This window comes from Neoarius graeffei, chromosome 9, assembly GCF_027579695.1.
Source record: "Neoarius graeffei isolate fNeoGra1 chromosome 9, fNeoGra1.pri, whole genome shotgun sequence".
NCBI lineage: Eukaryota > Metazoa > Chordata > Actinopteri > Siluriformes > Ariidae > Neoarius > Neoarius graeffei.
In genome coordinates, this window is record NC_083577.1 from 41642198 (window position 1) to 41661838 (window position 19641).

General features: G+C 41.6%; 1 protein-coding gene across 1 annotated transcript in view; it reads left to right on the forward strand.

Annotated features, from left to right (window-relative positions):
• The first annotated feature begins 551 nt into the window (after positions 1–551).
• fgf14 (fibroblast growth factor 14) overlaps positions 552–19641 on the forward strand; it is a 113430-nt gene continuing 94340 nt past the window's right edge. Inside the window, exon 1 of the mRNA XM_060929520.1 lies at positions 552–1211. Coding sequence (XP_060785503.1) covers positions 1019–1211 — 193 coding nt within the window. The 5' untranslated portion in view covers positions 552–1018. The remainder of the gene's footprint in view (positions 1212–19641) is intronic.

Genomic DNA, 19641 nt, shown 5'->3' on the forward strand with positions numbered 1-19641 from the left:
CGCGGCAGGAGGAGACTCCAGAAGAAGTGCTCACGGTTCCTCAGGTCCAACTCGCGTGCCAGCATCCCACCTGTCCCAGCACTCCGGGTGATGGTGATGGTGAACAGGCTGCTGGAGGTGCTGTGAATTGGTGAATATGTGAGCGCGCGCGCGCACCGGAGAAGCTGGACGTCTATTTATTTCTCCTCGCTGACAAGGAAAGAAAGTTCCGGATATAACACACTCTCTCTCTCTCTCTCTCTCTCTCTCTCTCTCTCTCTCTCTCTCTCTCACACACACACACACACACACACACACTCTCTCTCTCTCTCTCTCTCTCTCTCTCTCTCTCTCACACACACACACACACACACACACACACACACTCTCTCTCTCTCTCTCTCTCTCTCTCTCTCTCTCTCTCTCACACACACACACACACACACTCTCTCTCTCTCTCTCTCTCTCTCTCTCTCTCTCTCTCTCTCTCTCACACACACACACACACACACACACACACACACTCTCTCTCTCTCTCTCTCTCTCACACACACACACACACACACCACACACACACTTGTGTGCGTAAAACCAGCCCCGAACCGGACACAATAAACGCCTTTCACTGGGAGGAGAAACAACAACAACAAAACACTGAGAAAAACAGCAATATGCAGGTGCGTGTGAGTGGTGAAGCTGGACTTGGGAAGGATCTGACCTGCTAGGACTTTAATGATGTCGACTCGGTGTCTGCAGCCCATCTTTGTGTTTTGCTGAGCACCGGGCTGTGAGAGTGATCCAGTGCTCCAGCGGCGGAGTGAGAGTGATCCAGCAGTGGAGTGAGAGTGATCCAGCAGTGGAGTGAGAGTGATCCAGAGGTGGAGTGAGAGTGATCCAGCGGTGGCGTGAGAGTGATCCAGCGGCGGAGTGAGTGCGCTCCGGGAACTATGGGACACGAGTGAGAGAAGAGAAGAGAAGAGAAGACGCGCGCGTCGTCTGTGCTGCGTTCAAGAAGAGTTGTGCAGTGAGGGAGAGAGACATGGCAGCGGCCATCGCCAGCGGCTTGATCCGGCAAAAGCGGCAGGCACGGGAGCAGCATTTAGACCGACCCTCCACTAACCGAAGGAGGAAGAGTCCGAACAAGAACAAAGGTCTCTGCAACGGCAACCTCGTCGACATCTTCGCCAAAGTACGAATTTTCGGCCTCAGGAAGCGAAGACTACGGCGTCAAGGTGTGAGCAAGTTCTCGATTCATGGCAACGACATGCAGCGTTCACTACACCTGCCATAGGTGCAGCTTAGACTTCATGGAGGTTATAAAGTAGGCATACAGTAAGGATTATTTATTCCAGTACTATAATAATAATAGTCCTAGGTTTCATTTAATACCAGAATTTATTTTTCATTACTGTATACCTACTTTTGCAGCCTCCCCCCCCCGTATTGACTTCATGAAAACATGCCTGGGTGGTTAATAATATCTTGCTTTTATAACGGATTCATCTGTTTTATTATAGTCTTATAGCAAAATGCCAAGTCTAAATCCTTACATAAGCTAGTGTAGCATAGTACGCCAAGTGCACTGCTGTTTTGATTTACTGTTTATTACAGTTTATGGGAAATTTATTAGCCTGTAATTAAGACTGGACAGTATAGTAAAAAAAAAAAAAAGGTAGACTGTTACACAGCAAAATCCCCAGTGTTGATTTAACACCCTGTTGTGTTTATATAGGTCCAGTTGGACACAAATTAACTCTGAAAGTGTTAATTCAACACTGAGGAATTTCCTGTGTAGTATTCTTAAGTATTATTTAGTCAGAAAAGAGTATTAAGCTCAATGCAAGCATACACCAAGAAAAGCTTCGGTTGTAAATGGCTACTGTAATGTTTATTAACTCCTACAGTGTTTATTCAAATCCGGCTGGACTTCCGTTAAACAATTTTTCATCAAGCCTTAATTTACTCCCACACAACCTAAAAAGCTAATTATTGTGTTTCACTGGGTCTCTTTTCATGTAGGCCGTACACACACGTGAAATGAATTCTGTGGATTAGGCCCATGTATGAAAACAATGAAAGGATAAGATCTGTAAGTGATATTGCCTTTTTTAAATTTCATTTCTCAACCATAAATTGTGATCTAAAAACAACAACAACAACAACAAAAATATATCCATACGAGTCGTTGCCGCTGTGAATCACAGGTCTCGGTGGAGTGCAGGCTTTGCAGCAGCAGGTGTTTCAACTTGTTGCTGTAAAGATGCTATCAGAGGGCTACAGTTGGCAGCATTTAGATTTAGTAAATTCCTATCTCCACGTATATGCCAAGCAAATGAATAGCTCAGAGTGTTCAGTTTCAAATGTGTCGCCATAAAATTGCCAGCTTGCTGTGCAAAAACGTGCCTGTTTTTTTTTTTTTTTGTGTACATTTTGGAACATTTTCATATCGCTTAATACCCTTACATACAGTATGGCCTGCATGCAAGCCACTGGCTCCTAAGTTTAAATCCTCCTTTTATTTCATGTACAGTATATTGTTCTTATGTTTTACCATTTAAAAAAAAATCTATAATTATATGGAAAGTCAGAACTCCTTCAGACAGAATAGTGGTGTTTGGGAATTAATATGCACATAATTACAAAGGGATTGACTGATATATATAATCCTTTATGCTCACCATCCATAAAATATTAATAGTATCGTGGAAAGCATGGCTGTGTGAACGCACGTGTATGCGTTCATGCAAGTGTAAGTAAGTCTGAGGATGCGGCTAAAAGAATATACAAGCCAGCCAGTTCAGCCGTAGATGGAAAAAGCTATGACCAAGGCCACAGGTTGGTGCAGTATTTCATGGTCTTTGTTGGGAATGTTGAGAGGGGGATCTCAACCAAATAAATCATCAGTAAAAGATGTTGCTATGAGAGGCAGCGAATGATGAATTATCCCCAGAACGCCTTGGCTACTGTGCACCTGTGACGGCCATTTTATTACAGCTGGCAGCTCATGGCTGCCCTGTGTACTCACAGCATTTGAGTCTTGTGTTGAAGCATGCCGAGGAGCCGTTTGACTAAGCCCAATCAAGCTTGCCTCCTCTCTTAAGAAAGTCATGTGACCACATGAGAAGCCCTAGTGAGACGGCCACTGAAATGGCTGATTTATCTTGGTTTGGGGGCTGACAATGAGTCTGGCACACGGTTGGGGGAATCTTGCTGTGTCCTTGTCTGTCTTATTTTGGATGGAGGACCCTCTGGGAGTTGCCTCATTAATTTCCCTTTTGCTGTGAGATTTGGGAAATCTTTAGCGAGCGTTTTTTCTTTTTTTCAGAGCTTTTTTCACAAAGGCTTCTTCAAGAGAGGCGTTTTTTCGCCCCTTTTTCCTTCCTTCCTCTCTATCACTTGTCTTTTGTATTTTTTTCTCTCCGTACCACATAAACCCTGCGCTAAAGAAAATCAGTGCTTTGTTTGCCAAGGCATAATTCCGCAGCAGCCACAAAAAACATATTTCCAGCAAATAAACCTCAACATGGCCATCCATTATAAGAAACACTAAGATGCTTACTTGCCTTCATGCCCAGGCTGGATGCAGCTGGGTATATGCATGAAATGGGTGCCCCCCCCCAATAGAGAAAGCTATTTTGCCTTGCAGTGTACCGAACGTGGGCTAACCACCATTGTGTGGACTCAAACATGCAATTGCACTTATCCTGGGATAGTCTAGAGATAGTCAGGACAGAGATATCAGGTTCATTTTAAAGACCTTTTTTTTTTTTTTTCCAGTGTACCAGTGATTACCTGAATACCACAGGCATAACAGAAATATTTATTTGCAGAATCAATTTGCTAAAAACAAAATAACAAGCTTGACCTGCACTCCAGCGTGTACTTAGACAAACCTCTACAAGGTCTGTTTGGAACAGGTCCCACTAAACATTAGGCACAGGAGAGGATGATACATCATTTTGTCTTATTTCATTCCCTGAACTCCCAGAGAAACCACTCTATTATAGAGACAAGCTCTTTTTATATGGCAAAGATTCACAAATTAGGTTGCTATGTGAGATTGCTTTTGTACTGGTAACTGAGGATTTGTCTGAAATGACTACAGTCTTCTCTTCTCTTCTCTTGAACAGATCATCTTATTTGAATCTAACACAGGGCTTAATTTTCATTTATTAACCATGTAATTTATTAACCATTATTATTTTTTATTTATTTACCACCATTCATTTATTAACCTTGTAATTACACTCTTAAAAAAATAATACTAAATGATATCTCTCCTTGTTGCTGGGGTTGTAATCTCAAAAGTACTTTTAGTATATTTAATATGCTTTATTATTCTATCCACATTCACTGGATCCACATTGAGCAATCGCGGACTCTGATTGGCTACTCTACTACTACGCCATCAGCTCATATACCGTGAGTAGAGAAAAACAAAATGGCGGCACGTGTTGCTGAACCAACCGAGGATGAAATAAAAATTATTCGAAAACAACCCCCCCAAAAATTATCAGGCATTTAAAAGAAACAGAAATAGCTAAAAGAATACAGTTTCTTCCCCTCCAATATCTCCTGTTCCCCACTCCAGTCCAGTCGGTGGTGGTAAAGTTGGTTTGCCAACCGCCTAAAAAAAAACCAGAAGAAGAAACCCCCAAAATACAAAAAACAAACAAAAAAACAAAATATGGAATGAAAGTATTTGATGGTAAGAATGTATCTTTTTTATTTTTCAAGAATTATTATTATAGCATTTTTCACAAATTGCTACCGTCATTTCGCCGGTTTGTTTACATTCTAAGCGGAAATGATTTAGTCGGACATTTTGTTGAATTTGCAAAAAATAAAAATAAAAATGCTCTGTTTCTCAAAATCCAGTGAATGTGGATAGAATAAAACAGTCATTCCACTCAATCTTGCCGTGCATGACTTAAAGCCAACTCGGTGCCCCACAACTTGTCGGCTATCAGCTCATGTACCACTCGATTTCATGGAATAACTGTTATATATCTTTTACATGGAAACCTGGAGATATTGTACCTTTACAAATCATTTAAAACACGCAAACGGACTGTAATTAGATTTTAGAGTAAAAAAATGGAACGTGCACTATATACACATTTTTCTGGGTAAAAGATACTTTGATGGTACCACCACAGCAACGAGGAAAGGTACAGTTTAGTTGTCTTTTTTTCCCGAGAGCGTAATGTCTAGGAGGGACTATTGCCAAATGGCTCCAAACATGAAAGGCCTCTGCCGGCCAGCAAAACCAAGCACAGCTTGTATTAATTTAACATCTCCTTTGTGCACCTATTCACTTCTGTTCTCCAGATTAAAGCAGGGATATGCCTTTGATTGCCTCTGAGGATTGTACTATGGTAAGCTTTGTACCTTTTTGGGGCAATCTACCATTCCTAAAAGAAAGCAGATCAGGGTTTCATTCAGACCTTAGTGCTGAGTATGTGAATTGTCTAAAAAGGAAAGAAGTTTCATCGTGTCAGTAGAAAGCAGAGAGCTACCGTTGTGCTTCTGTAAGTTCTTTTGAACAGACACATGATACAACATTTGTTTTGCAAAGCTAAATGAGAAAGTAAAAGGTCTGGAATCATGGATATCTTTCCAATACCAATATCTGTGCCATTTTTTTCCTTTTTGGTAGCGTCTGTAGATAGGATCACTTTGTGACCTTCATCTGACCTGAGAGATTTAATTCAAATCTGTTCTGTCGGGATATGTCACATGCCTCTGCAGTCACGTCTCTTTGCTATAAACCCTGTTATGCTAATAAACAGGAGACAGAACATCACAGGTTTTCCTTAAGGCTGACTACATAATGGCTTGATTTGGCACAGCGGATTCTGATCGGTACACATTGAGTCCAATTATAATGTTCAATGGGACGGAAGATCCCCAGTGGAGATGAGCTTCTAATCTCTCCTCATGCCACATCTCATTAATATGTTCGAAGAATTCTTAATTCACTCCATTACATTCATCTTAGCTCCCTGTTCCATTCGGTGTCAGGTAATGCTTGTATTGTGCGGTGCAGAGTTGTCGAAAGGAAGTCCTGCCCTGCTCTGCTGTCGTAACTATGTAACTGATACCTTCCCTAGTGTCATCTTTAGTTTCAGCTATCAGGCGGCCATATTGATCGCATAGTATCTTGCGATGTCAGGAAGTGCAAACTGATCTGGATTTTCACTTTTTTTGCCAGCTGAAGCAAAACAAATTTCATTGCGCTTACATAACCGAACAACAACAACAAAAAAATCCCTTTTTCTCAAATGCAAGAAATCCTGTCTGTTGCACGCCCACATAGCATTAAGATCCTCACAATCTGCAGTAGAGATCCAAGGAGCATCAATGCTTGTTCAGTGTTTCACCTTGACAACAACAACGCTGTGCCTGCACGACTATGTAGGCTGGAAAAGCCCCTCTCTTTTTCCAGAAGTGTCTTAAGTGGGTCAGTCACGTTTTGTGGTTAACTCTGCAGCTGCTGCTGCTGCTGCGTACAGCAGACTGTGTCCCCCTTCTGTCGGGTAATGGCTTCCCCCTACCGCCACCTCTCTTGTGCTGCCGCTGTCTCGTTTTTCTCTTCTCATCTCCTTTCATTTCTCTTCTGTCCTCCTCCTGATAACGTTCCATCTCTCTAAATATGAGAAACATTATAACAGATCATTGTTACCTCTAAACGCCTCTTTAAAGGGTGCCTAGATTGTCACAACACTTATTGCTGATTTGCAATCACACCCTATTCAGTGCCATGTTGCTACCACTCTAAACTGTGAGGCTTGTCATAGACTTGTGAGAAGAGACTCGTGATGAGACCTTTTATTTTCTCCCCGCAATCTCAGATGTAATCAGACATACAATTAAGAAAGTGTCTTTTTGATTGTATTCAGAGTAGGACTAGTGTGGAATGAAAAGCCTATAGTTTTACTTTTCTTTTGAAATCCCTACAACCAGCAATTTGCCACTCATACAAAATGTTGCTGGGTGCATTTTTGCCTAATGAGGTCCAGGTGGAACAAAGTCTTAGCTGCATCCTTTTAAAAAGTCGCCAAATTCAAAGACTCCATTGTATTCCATTGTAATGCCCCAAATATCACAAGAAGCAAAGGAGAGAGCCTTTAGCTGTAAGCTATAACAGGGCTGCCAACTTTTCGAAATTCCTTGGAGTGAGATTTTTTTTTTGGGGGGGGGTTGAGATTTTGGATTTAGTAGATGTTCCTGCATTCTGGTGGATTTTTGGAGTGGCCTGCTGTGCCATACCTACATTCTTACACACCCTGACTTGCCAGGCCTTCAGCTTGTGGCCAACAAAAGCACCAAGTTTTGGCTTAAAAGCCCCCACACTAGAAAACTACAGATGACTGCCAATGTTCCTGTAGCCCTATAGACCTGTGTTTCAGATTTAAAGGCAAGTTCATGTTTGAAAATATTTCATCAGCTAAGCCTAAACACCTTCTGAATTGAAACTAAATGTTAAGTTTTTAATAACTGTTGCAAAAAATAAGATCGTCCCTCACTGACTATTCATTATGCATTTAAGGGCTTTCCCCACCACTGGGTTCAGCAGAAGATTGGCATGGGGAAAAATATCAACAGCAAAAGAACAAATAAAATGCTTAAACAGTAAGCAAAATGTGCATGTGCTACAAGAAACATTAAAATGATTAAGTTTGAACAGTATTGAAACACAAAAAGCTGAACCTTGGCCATAGGTGGGAATGTGCACACAAAGTTGGGCTTAAAAATTTTGGTCATACTTAAATAAGCTATATTAATATATTTCTTATTAATTTATTTCTTATCTATGTTTCTTATTAGTAATAGAGCATTCGTCAGGGCCTGTTATCTGACAAATATTCTCTACCTGTCTTGCCCTCTTTGAAACCCTGTCTCCTCAGTATATTGTTCTCTGTCTTTTTTTTAATTATTCACAAGTTCAAGTTCTTTGATATTACAGGTGACTATGCTTTATTTACTTTAACTGAGCAATTACATACATCATAAATAATTAAAAATAAATACCCTGTAAATAAACAATAGGTATGGTGGCTAATGGCTCTTCTTGCATTTGTAATATTATCTCTTACTTGCTTTATTTTACAACATTTCCAGTATGGCTTCAAATAAAGTCATAAAGTATGATAACATACAGTAAACAAACTAAAAATGCGCCTTAATAACCGTGTGCTAAGGAGGTGCTCTCCCGTGCTGCTTGTTGGGGAAGATAGAGGCTGTGGCACGGCAGTAGGCCTATAATGATTTAGCATGCCTAGTACACAGCTCTCGATATGGCATTAAATATTCTCACAACACTTATAGGCTAAAACGATTAAGAAACTTTATACAAGTTCATAATTACGCCAGTAACACCACACATTGGCGTGCATATGTACAAACCTGTCTGAGACACCCGTCTTCAACTCGGATACCTTCTTCTCTCTCCTCTTCCTCTAAATTGACGGTAGGCAATTATCCAACTTCCGGCGAGTGCAGCATCATTAGATGCGCCACCTACCATAGGGGAGTGTGTACAGAAGGGAACACCTCTCTGCCTGTTTAGCCGTGCGTAAGGCGTAATTGATCAATCGCAAGTGGTTGGTGCGACGCAATGGGTAGCCTAGATCAGATAGATAAACTAGATTTTTTTCTAGCGTGAGAAATCGGAGGTATGGCGTGTGAGCGTGTGAAGACAATCAAATGCGTGTGTCTCACGCTCATTGCGTGAGAGTTGGCAGCCCAGGCTATAAGCATTCAGCACCACTCAGGATCAGATCTATCACACGCTTCATCTGAGAGATTGCTTCAGATCTGACATGCACATTGTAAAACCTCCAGCTGAAAAACAACCCCCCCCAAAAAAAACAACTATTTGCATGCAACGTATCTGCAACACCATCTGTACAATTAATATCAACATTATGGCGCAAGCATAAATTACACAGGAACATATTAATTAAACATTCACTCCAATACTCTGTAATACAGTCTGTACCAACTCATCTTAACCACACTACCCATAGCTACGCTATGCCACTATGCTATTCGAATAAGATTGATATACACTATAATAAATAATTTTACCTCTTGTTTTTAACATATTGAGTGTAGCCCACTTCATGTGTAAAATTTGTGCTTTTCATGATACATGAAAGACTTGCTGGGCTCATGAAACATTTGGGCTTGCAAGTCACGCTGTAATGGTACATTACGATAGCGGTAAGGTCCTTCCCATGCCACAAGGCACGACATGTCTGGCGCCACCGATCTCTGTTTCAGTAGCCCTTGGCCTCTCGCCTATTACAAGCCCAATTCCAAAAAAAGTTGGGACACTGTGTAAAACATAAATAAAAACAGAATGTGAGAATTTGCAAATCTTGGAAACCCTATATTTCATTGAAAATAGTACAAGGACTAAATATCAAATGTTGAAACTGAGAAATTGCATTGTTTTTTGAAAAATATATGCTCATTTTGAATTTGATGTCAGCAACACGTTTCAAAAAAGTTGGGACAGGGCCAACAAAAGACTGAAAAAGTTGTGTAATGCTAAAAAAATAATTTGGTTAATTGGCAACAGGTCAGTAAGATGATTGGGTATAAAAAGAGCATCCCAGAGAGGCGGAGTCTCTCAGAAGTAAAGATGAGGAGGGGTTCACCGCTCTGTGAAAAATTGTGTGGGCAAACAGTGCAACAATTTAAGAATAACGTTCCTCAATGTAAAATTGCAAACAGTTTGGGGATCACATCATCTATGGTGGCGGCACTGTGGTGTAGTGGTTAGTGCTGTCGTCTCACAGCAAGAAGGTCCTGGGTTCGAGCCCCGTGGCCGGCGAGGGCCTTTCTGTGCAGAGTTTGCATGTTCTCCCCGTGTCTGTGTGGGTTTCCTCCGGGTGCTCCAGTTTCCCCCACAGTCCAAAGACATGTAGGTTAGGCTGATTGGTGGCTCTCAATTGACTGTAGGTGTGAATGGTTGTTGAGGTGAAGTGGAAAATTGTCCCAAAGTCAAAAGTAGAAATCCTTTTTCGAAAATCATGGACACCACGTCCTCCAGGCTAAAGAGGAGAGGGACCATCCGGCTTGTTATAAGTGCACAGTTCAAAAGCCAGCATCTGTGATGTATGAGGGGGCATTAGTGCACATGACATGGGTAGCTTGTACATCTGGGAAGGCCTCATTAATGCTGAATGACACATACGGTACATGTTTCAGAGCAATATGCTGCCATCCAGACAAAATCTTTTTCAGGGAAGAGTGAGTGACTTTATTTTTCAGAAGGTTAATAAACCAGTTTAGCTTACACTAATCTCACACTGGGCCTTCAATCTTTCCAGGCTTGGGACCGGCAGTAAGTATGCACTGTCTTATACAACCCCAGTGGCTGGATATTTTACCTAATCTGCATGTCTTTGAACTTCTTTCAGCAAGACAATGCCAAACCTCTTTCTGCACATATTAAAACTGCATGGCTCTGTAGTAAAAGAGTCCAGGTGCTAAACTGGCCTACCTGCAGTCCAGACCTATCTCCCATTTAAAACATTTGGCACATTATGAAACGCCAAAGGAGACCCCGAAATGTTGAGCAACTGAAACTGTATATCAGGCAAGAACGGGACAACATTTCTCTTTCAAAACTATAGCAGTTGGTCTCCTCAGTTCCCAAACATTTACAGAGTGTTGTTAAAAGTAGAGATGATGCAACACAGTGGTAAACATGCCCCGTCCCAACATTTTTGAAACGTGTTACTGACATCAAATTCAAAACGAGCGGGTATTTTTCAAACAACAATAAAATTTCTCAGTTTCAACATTTGATATTATCTTTGTACTATTTTCAGTGAAATGTAGGGTTTCCATGATTTGCAAATGATCACATTCTGTTTTTATTTACAGTTTACACAGCGTCCCATCCTTTTTTTTTTTTTTTCCTTTTAGAATTAGGCTTGTACAGTACATAGCTAAGGTCCCTAGCTATGTACAGTATCAATTAAAAGTTTGGACACCCCTACTCATTCATAGGTTTTTCTGTATTTTGACTGTTTTCTACATTGTAGAACAATGCTGAAGACATCAAAACTATGAAATAACATATGGAACATAGATGGAATTATGTTGTAAACAAAAAAAGTGTTAAATGTTTCAAACACACTTTTGTTTACCACATAATTCCTTATATGTTTTCTATGTTATTTCATAGTTTTAATGTCTTCAGTATTGTTCTACAATGTATAAAATGGTCAAAATACAGAAGCACCTATGAATGAGTAGGGGTGTCCAAACTTTTGATTGCTACTGTACATTGATCTTATTCAAACAGTGTAATGGTGAAGGTGGACGTGATTTAAAATATGCTGGTGCAGAATGTAGCATACAGAGTATTCAAGTGAAAGTTTGATGATATTCAGTGTATAAAAGGTCCTGCTGATGAATTGAATGCAAACCCCCCCCCGTGAGACTGGGTTGCACTATGTCTGTGTCTGTCACAAGTTAGTGTGCACCTTGACAATAAGACAGAGTTTCTGCTGCTGGCTTTCACACAATCCCAGCTCACTTGAGCACTCATGGGATCACAAAATCAGGAGACCACATGCCTGCTGATATCCACCATTTTGATCAGGCTCTTCTGCAGGAATACAGTACAGTCCCACACCAGCACATTTACACGCTGGGATTCAAAAGAGCGAAACGGTGATGGCTGCAAGATGCTCTCCCCAAAGATATGCGTATGATAACAGGGATGAGAATTTTCCGCCGATTGGCGGATTTCCGACTTTTTCAGACCAAAATGATCGTTTTTGAGATTGATGTAAATCCGTTGAGAATTTTTTTTTTTGGGGGGGGGTATGATTAACGATCTGTGGTCTCCTTATAACGCAGACATCCCAAGTCTCCCGGAAGTTCCAGGAGTCTCCTGCATATTGATAGAAGCGAGCAAGAGCGTGCGTGCGCAACATTAAGGTCTGCATCACGCATCTTAGAATGTGCACGCGTGAGGGAGACTGTGTGCAGTGTTGCCAGATACTGCTGACGTTTTCCAGACCTGTTCAAAACCCGCCAAAATGCACTTAAAACCACCCAATCTGGCAACACTGCCTGTGTGCCTGTTCATGTAGCGCATGCCAGACAAAGAGCATCTTGATTGGGTTACTCAGCAAAATAAGCCAATCAGCTTTCAGTGTGGGCGGGCTTTTATCTCTTTTCTCGAGGACCGGAGTTTTCAGTTGAGTCAGTACAGCCTACAGGATCGGCATGGCGGAGAGAGAGCGCGCGCCCCAAAAATATATATATCAATTACATGTCATATATAAGTGTGTATCTTTTATAAATGGGGTTAGCTTATCTAATGTAGCATGTTGGGGAGAATCATAGTATCATATCTATATTTCTGATGAAATTTTAAGTAGGGCGGCACGGTGGTGTAGTGGTTAGTGCTGTCGCCTCACAGCAAGAAGGTCCGGGTTTGAGCCCCGTGGCCGGTAAGGGCCTTTCTGTGCGGAGTTTGCATGTTCTCCCCGTGTCCACGTGGGTTTCCTCCGGGTGCTCCGGTTTCCCCCACAGTCCAAAGACATGCAGGTTAGGTTAACTGGTGGCTCTAAATTGACCGTAGGTGTGAATGTGAGTGTGAATGATTGTCTGTGTCTATGTGTCAGCCCTGTGATGACCTGGCGACTTGTCCAGGGTGTACCCCGCCTTTCGCCCGTAGTCAGCTGGGATAGGCTCCAGCTTGCCTGCGACCCTGTAGAACAGGATAAAGTGGCTACAGATAATGAGATGAGAATGAATGAAATTTTAAGTATGATAGCATGTATAACTCTCCTACTTATTGCTCATTTCATAGGGGGACGGAATTGCTAGCATGTGCTGCGCGGGAGCGTCTGCCCAAATTTTTTAGGCCGAGATGAACTTATAGTTTTTGATTTAAAAAAAAAATTCCAATATGTAATGCCCATTGTACATGCCTGTTCTTTAATTCAAAATCACCATCTCGATCTTCAAATTGACCATATGGTATCTGTATTACATTACACAACATCCTGCCCAGATAAAACCTAGTTAGTACACACAACAGTTGAAAGGGAAGTGATAAGTGATGTTGAATGTTGCCTGCTTAATATGCAAGACCTCCTGCTACCATGATAACATCAGAAGAAAGCTTAAGAGAATTATGATAGAACTTTTTTCTGGTTTGCACTTCATTTTAAAGGATTAGAGTATTCAAAGACATGAATAGCTAAAATGCAGAAATATAATACTGTAGAGCTCGTTTATATTAAAAGGTGCATTGATTTTTTGAAATCATCAAATTTGAATTGATTAAAAACAAGTCTCTTGTACCATATTAATAATTTTCACCTGGGAGTCCACCAAGAAGGGGAATTTATTTCCAAATAAATTGCAAATTTTTGCTGATAAAATTAATGGTTTTGGGGTAAAAAAAAAAATAGCCAAAAATCATTAGCCCCATGCCCCCCCCACCCCCACCCCGGGCCCCGCCCCGTTTTTTTCAGACTTTTAAAATATTTTTCATTCTCATCCCTGATTTATGGGTCTATTGTTCCAAAACCTAAAAGGTTGCACTGAACATGCTGAAGAAGTCAAACAAGGTGGGATATGATATTTAAGAAAGAACACTTGTCATGATACAAAAGTTTCAGTTGATGGTATGTTGAATTGGGATATCAACTTCAAGAAAAATACATATATTTCATTGCTAAAATTAATGGGTTTTGGGTGTTTAAATCGCCAAAATCCATCAGCTTCGTCCCCTGGACCCCACTGGGGACCTGCGGGCCGGCCCCCCCCCGCTACTTTTCAGATTTTTTTCTCAACATGCACTCTCATCCCTGGATAAGCATGCATTTCAAGAACGAGCAATAAAGCGGCAGGCTTTGTGTACGTATATGTTTGAAAACATACTTTTTCTGTCACATCCATACAAAAATAGTGTTTTGGGTCAGGTGCGAGAATATGATTCTGCTTCTGAATCCAGAATATCCAGGGGCTATGTTTGCTCCTAGATTTTTCCTATAGCAACAATCGACATGGTGTCAGTTGAGCAAATGTGTGACATTTGAATCGAGGTTTTCAATTTACTTTCAGTGATGATACAGTGGGCGGCTCGGTGGTGTAGTGGTTAGCACTGTCGCCTCACAGCAAGAAGGTTCTGGGTTCGAGCCCAGCGGCCAGCGAGGGCCTTTCTGTGTGGAGTTTGCATGTTCTCCCCGTGTCTGCTTGGGTTTCCTCTGGGTGCTCCGGTTTCCCCCACAGTCCAAAGACATGCAGGCTAGGTTAACTGGTGACTCTAGATTGACCGTAGGTGTGAGTGTGAATGGTTGTTTGTCTCTGTGTGTCAGCCCTGTGATGACCTGGTGACTTGTCCAGGGTGTACCCCGCCTCTCGCCCATAATCAGCTGGGATAGGCTCCAGCTTGCCTGCGACCCTGTAGGACAGGATAGGCGGCTACAGATAATGGATGGATGATGATACAGTAATGTGATAAATACATTCACTGTAATAAATTGCTCATATGGCATGGGATATCACGTGTCCTCCCAATACAGTTGGTTGCGATTCAACAGGTTTTACCACAGAAATGAAGACAAATGGCAGGCTTACCTTTTCTTGAAATTTAGCTCAGTTGTAAAATACACTTCAAGTAGTCTGTGGTGGTGAGTCATCATTTATTGCATATGTATATCACAATATATAGCTTCGCTGAAGGTTTCTGTGCCTACAGTACAGTAAAGCCATATGACAGACATTTTTATTCAACATTTAAAAGAAATGCAATTATTTTAAATGTTGAATAAAAATTGTCATTATATGGTTAATTAATGAGGGAAAAAAACGAGGGAAGTGAAAATAGATTTGTAGATTTTTTCAGATGATTGTTACACTGAGTAATGATGGCATTATAAAAACATCTGATGATATCCACAGGATTCAAGAAAGTCTCATCTCATTATCTGTAGCCACTTTATCCTGTTCTACAGGGTCGCAGGCAAGCTGGAGCCTATCCCAGCTGACTACGGGCGAAAGGCGGGATACACCCTGGACAAGTCGCCAGGTCATCACAGGGCTGACACATAGACACAGACAACCATTCACACTCGCATTCACACCTACGGTCAATTTAGAGTCTCATCTCATCTCTCATCTCATTATCTGTAGCCACTTTATCCTGTCCTACAGGGTCGCAGGCAAGCTGGAGCCTATCCCAGCTGACTACGGGTGAAAGGCGGGGTACACCCTGGACAAGTTGCCAGGTTATCGCAGGGCTGACATATAGACACAGACAACCATTCACACTCACATTCACACCTACGGTCAATTTAGTCACCAGTTAACCTAACCTGCATGTCTTTGGACTGTGGGGGACACCAGAGCACCCGGAGGAAACCCACGCGGACACGGGGAGAACATGCAAACTCCACACAGAAAGGCCCTCGCCGGCCACGGGGCTCGAACCCGGACCTTCTTGCTGTGAGGCGACAGCACTAACCACTACACCACCGTGCCACCCCGTTTACATTATCCGTAAAAAAAAAAATTTCAGCGTTCTCAAACCTTCTGTTTACTGTGCATATATCGTCTTTTTTTTTTTCCTACAACCCCAACTGTAAAAAAGTTGGGATGCTGTGTAAAACGTAAATAAAAAACAGACTGTAATGATTCACAAATCCTTTTCAACCTTTATTTAATTGAATATGATACAAAGATAAGATATTTCATGTTCAAACTGATAAATGTCATTTGTTTTTTTGTAAATATACGCTCATTCTGAATTTGATGCCTGCAACTCATTCCAAAAAAAAAAAAATTGGGACAGGAGCAACAAAAGACTGGGAAAGTTGTGGAATGCTCAAAAACACCTTTTTGGAACATTCTACAGGTAAACAGGTTAACTGGTAACAGGTAATCGTATCACGAAATGGAAGGGGCATCCTCGAAAGGCTCAGTCCTTCACAAGCAGGGATGGGGCGGACTCACCACTTTAAGAACAGCATTTCTCAAAGTAAAGTTGCAAAGAATTTAGGGATTTCACCATGTACAATCCATAATATCATCAAAGGATTCAGAGAATCCAGAGAAATCTCTGCATGTAAGGGACAAGGCCGGAAACCAACATTAATCGCCCGTGACCTTCAGTACCTCAGGTGTCACTGAATTAAAAACCTACATGGGCTCTGGAATACTTCAGAAAAGTGTTGTCGGTAAACACAGTTCATCGCTGCATCTACAAATGCAAAGCAAAAAACACATATTAACACTATCCAGAAATGCCACCAAATTCTCCAGGTCTGAGCTCATCTGAGATGGACTGATGCAAAGTGGAAAAGTGTGCTGTGGTCTGGTGAGTCCATATTTCAATTTTTTTTTTGGAAATCATGAACGTTGTGTCCTCCAGGCTAAAGAGGAAAAGGACCATCCAGATTGTTACCAGCGCAAAGTTCAAAAGCAGCATCTGTGATGGTATGGGGGTGTGTTAGTGCCCATGGCATGGGTAACCTGTACATCTGTGAAGGCTCCATTAATGCTGAGAGGTACATGCAGGTTTTGGAGCAACATATGCTACCATCCAAATGAAGTCTTTTTTCAGGGACGTCCCTGCTTATTCCAGCAAGACGATGGCAAGCCACATTCTGCACGTGTTACAACAGCGTGGTTTTGTAGAAAGAATGCAGGTGCTAAACTGGCCTGACTTGCCTCTCATTGAAAATGTTTGGCTCGTTCTTGAATGCAAAATACAACAACGGAGACCTCAGACTGTTGAGGAACTGAAGTCATAGATCAAGCAAGAATGGGTTCAAAACTTCAACAATTCATGTTCTCGGTTCCCAAAAGCTTACTGAGTGTTGTTAAAAGAAAAGGTGATGTAACACGGTGGTACACATGCCCCTGTCTCAACTTTTTTGGAACGTGTTCCAGGCATCAAATTCAGAATGGGCATATATTTACAAAAAAAAAAGAATAAAGTTTATCAGTTTGAACATTAAATATCTTGTCTTTGTATTGTATTCAATTGAATATAGGTCGAAAAAGATTTGCAAATCATTGCATTCTGTTTTTATTTGCATTTCACACAGTGTTTTACCCAAATGCTTTGAACTGGGATTGTACTACATCACTATGCTCACAAGAGACAAACCTGCAGCAACATCACCGGTAACACAGTTTTCTATAATTACATTTTGCTTGTTTATAATTATATTTTATGCATTGTTAATGAGAGTTTGATTTTTTGATAATCTGATAGTGAAAGGTGAAGGAAATGAGTTCAGCAGGATATACAGATAAACATTCAGTGCGTTTACATGCACATAGAGAAAATCGAATTTCTGCCATTGCTCGACTGAAATCGAAGTTCTAAATGCCATGGATACACCTTAGCTAGGCTGAAATTGAACCGAACTTGATTTCTCGTAATCGAGCTACGCGACCTAGATTATACGATTGTAGCCGAGCTACTTAGTGCATGTAAACCCTATCGAGCTACGTAGTCGAGCTACTTACTTCAGCACTGCCCCTTCCGGAAGTGACGAGTGACGAGACCACAAGCAGGAAACACGACAGCCTCGGTCGGCATGACAACAGTAGTAGCGAGCAGCAGAAGAGGTCAGGAGGAACAAACGAAGAAGAGAAAATGGCGAGCAGAAACGTGCACTTCTGGAGCAATGAGGAGACAGAGTTCATGCTCATTCAGCTTAAGGAGTTGAATATATTAAAATTCATGGACGGGAGAAAAACGCGCAATGGAGAACACAGAACTGATGACTTTGTTTACGCTCTTGAATAGCTCTTCTTCATGACGACAGCCGGAAGTGTACCAACACGATGGGGCGTGTAGCGCCACCTGTGGCTCGGGTGCACAATGTACCTCACACAATAGCTCGATTTCCTTGTGTGCATGTAGGATTGGATTTCTCTGGCACCCCTGCTGGGACCCTTTGCTCGATTACCGACAGCAGCTTGATTTGGATGTGCATGTAAACGTACTGATTGCTAACCCTGACAACACTATAGAGCAGGGCTTTTCAAAGTGTGGGGCATGCCTCCCCTAGGGGGCGCCAGAGTTCTTCAGGGGGGGCACAACGTGAGGAAAAATAAACCAGAATAATTTACTATTGTGGACATTTAGCGAACTTCAGCTAGCCTTTGCCAGAGACAAAATGGATTGATTTTTAGTACCTAAAGCTACAGTGAGTGAGGAGACCGAGTCTGGGCCAAGCAAAATAAGAAGGAAGTATGACCATGATTATTTAAAGTTTGGATTTTCATGGACTGGATCTGAAGATGCTCCACTGCCACAGTGTGTTGTCTACCAAGAGGTGCTCGCTAACGATGCTATGAGATGTTTAAAATGTGTAAAACAAGATGTTTAAAAAAAAAAAAGCACAGATGTTTAAAACGTGTAAAAAAAGAGGTTTTAAAAAAGCTCATATGTTTTAAATGTGCAAAAAAAGATGTTTTCAAAAAGCACAGATGTTTAAAATGTGTAAAAGAAAAAAATAAAAATGTGTACAACAACCTTTTTTTTTTTTTAAATACGAATGGAACATTAAGTATAGCAGCAACAAACATTGTAAGGGGGGGGCGCTGTTGTTTATTTGCTCTCTGAGGGGGGGCTGACTCTCCCACACTTTGAAAACCCCTGCTATAGAGCAATATGCAGCATTATTACGTACTTGTTTTTTTTTTTTTAAGGTGGAAACAAACCACTAATGATAGCCTGGCTCCTTTTTGTGTGGGCGTGTTTGTTGCAAGAACATCTGTATTTCGCTTCTGCCGACTTAGACTTGCGGGGCGAGTTTTTTACTCCCTAAAATGTTTTTTAATACTGCATGTTAATTATGCTCCAGCCATTAAAGCGCCCTCGCTGAAAACTTGTGTGAGTAATACAGGCCTAAGCAAGCTTCTCCTGCTGGAACAGGTTTTACTGTGTTGATGTACTGCTGTCTCTGCTCTGTTCGTGTCTATCTGTCTTTCTTTCTTTTACGGTGCAGTCTAAAGGACTTAATGCCCAGTGTACCATTAGCACTCGTCCAGCGTCACCCCCGGGAGCACAAATGCACGGAATTAACAGACCATTACACCAAGGCCGATTCAGATATATATCCATTATTCACTTTTTATCCACTATAAAATTCACGTGACGGGGGCTTCTTTCCGTAAGCCGAAAACACCAGCATGTCAAAACAGCCTTTGTATTTTTTTTTTCTATCACTGCACATTTTGACGGAGCTTTCGGAGGCACGCTTTTCGAGGGCGGAACGGTTCTTCGGATGGTTAGCATTTCTAACCCAGCTTCTACTTGTATCTTTTCTGTAAAATAAAAACCTTTGCAGTCCTCGAGAGGGACAAATCAGAGAAATGACCACAGTTCAGGGTGTAAATGTGTGTGTGGGTGTTGATGTGGGATTTACCTGTGACATGAGTGAGCTTTCACATTAATGATGCGTTTTCTCCAGCATGTTTACCAACGAGCTTACAATATCTGTCATGTAAACATGAACTACAGTGTGTGTGTGTGTGTATGTGTGTGTGTGTGTACATGGGGCCATGTGGGTGTTCAGACTGTCATTTACTGAGAAAGCCTCCTGGCTCTCTGGATGTGAATAATAAAACAACTTGAGTGGCCCCCCCTCCATAAAA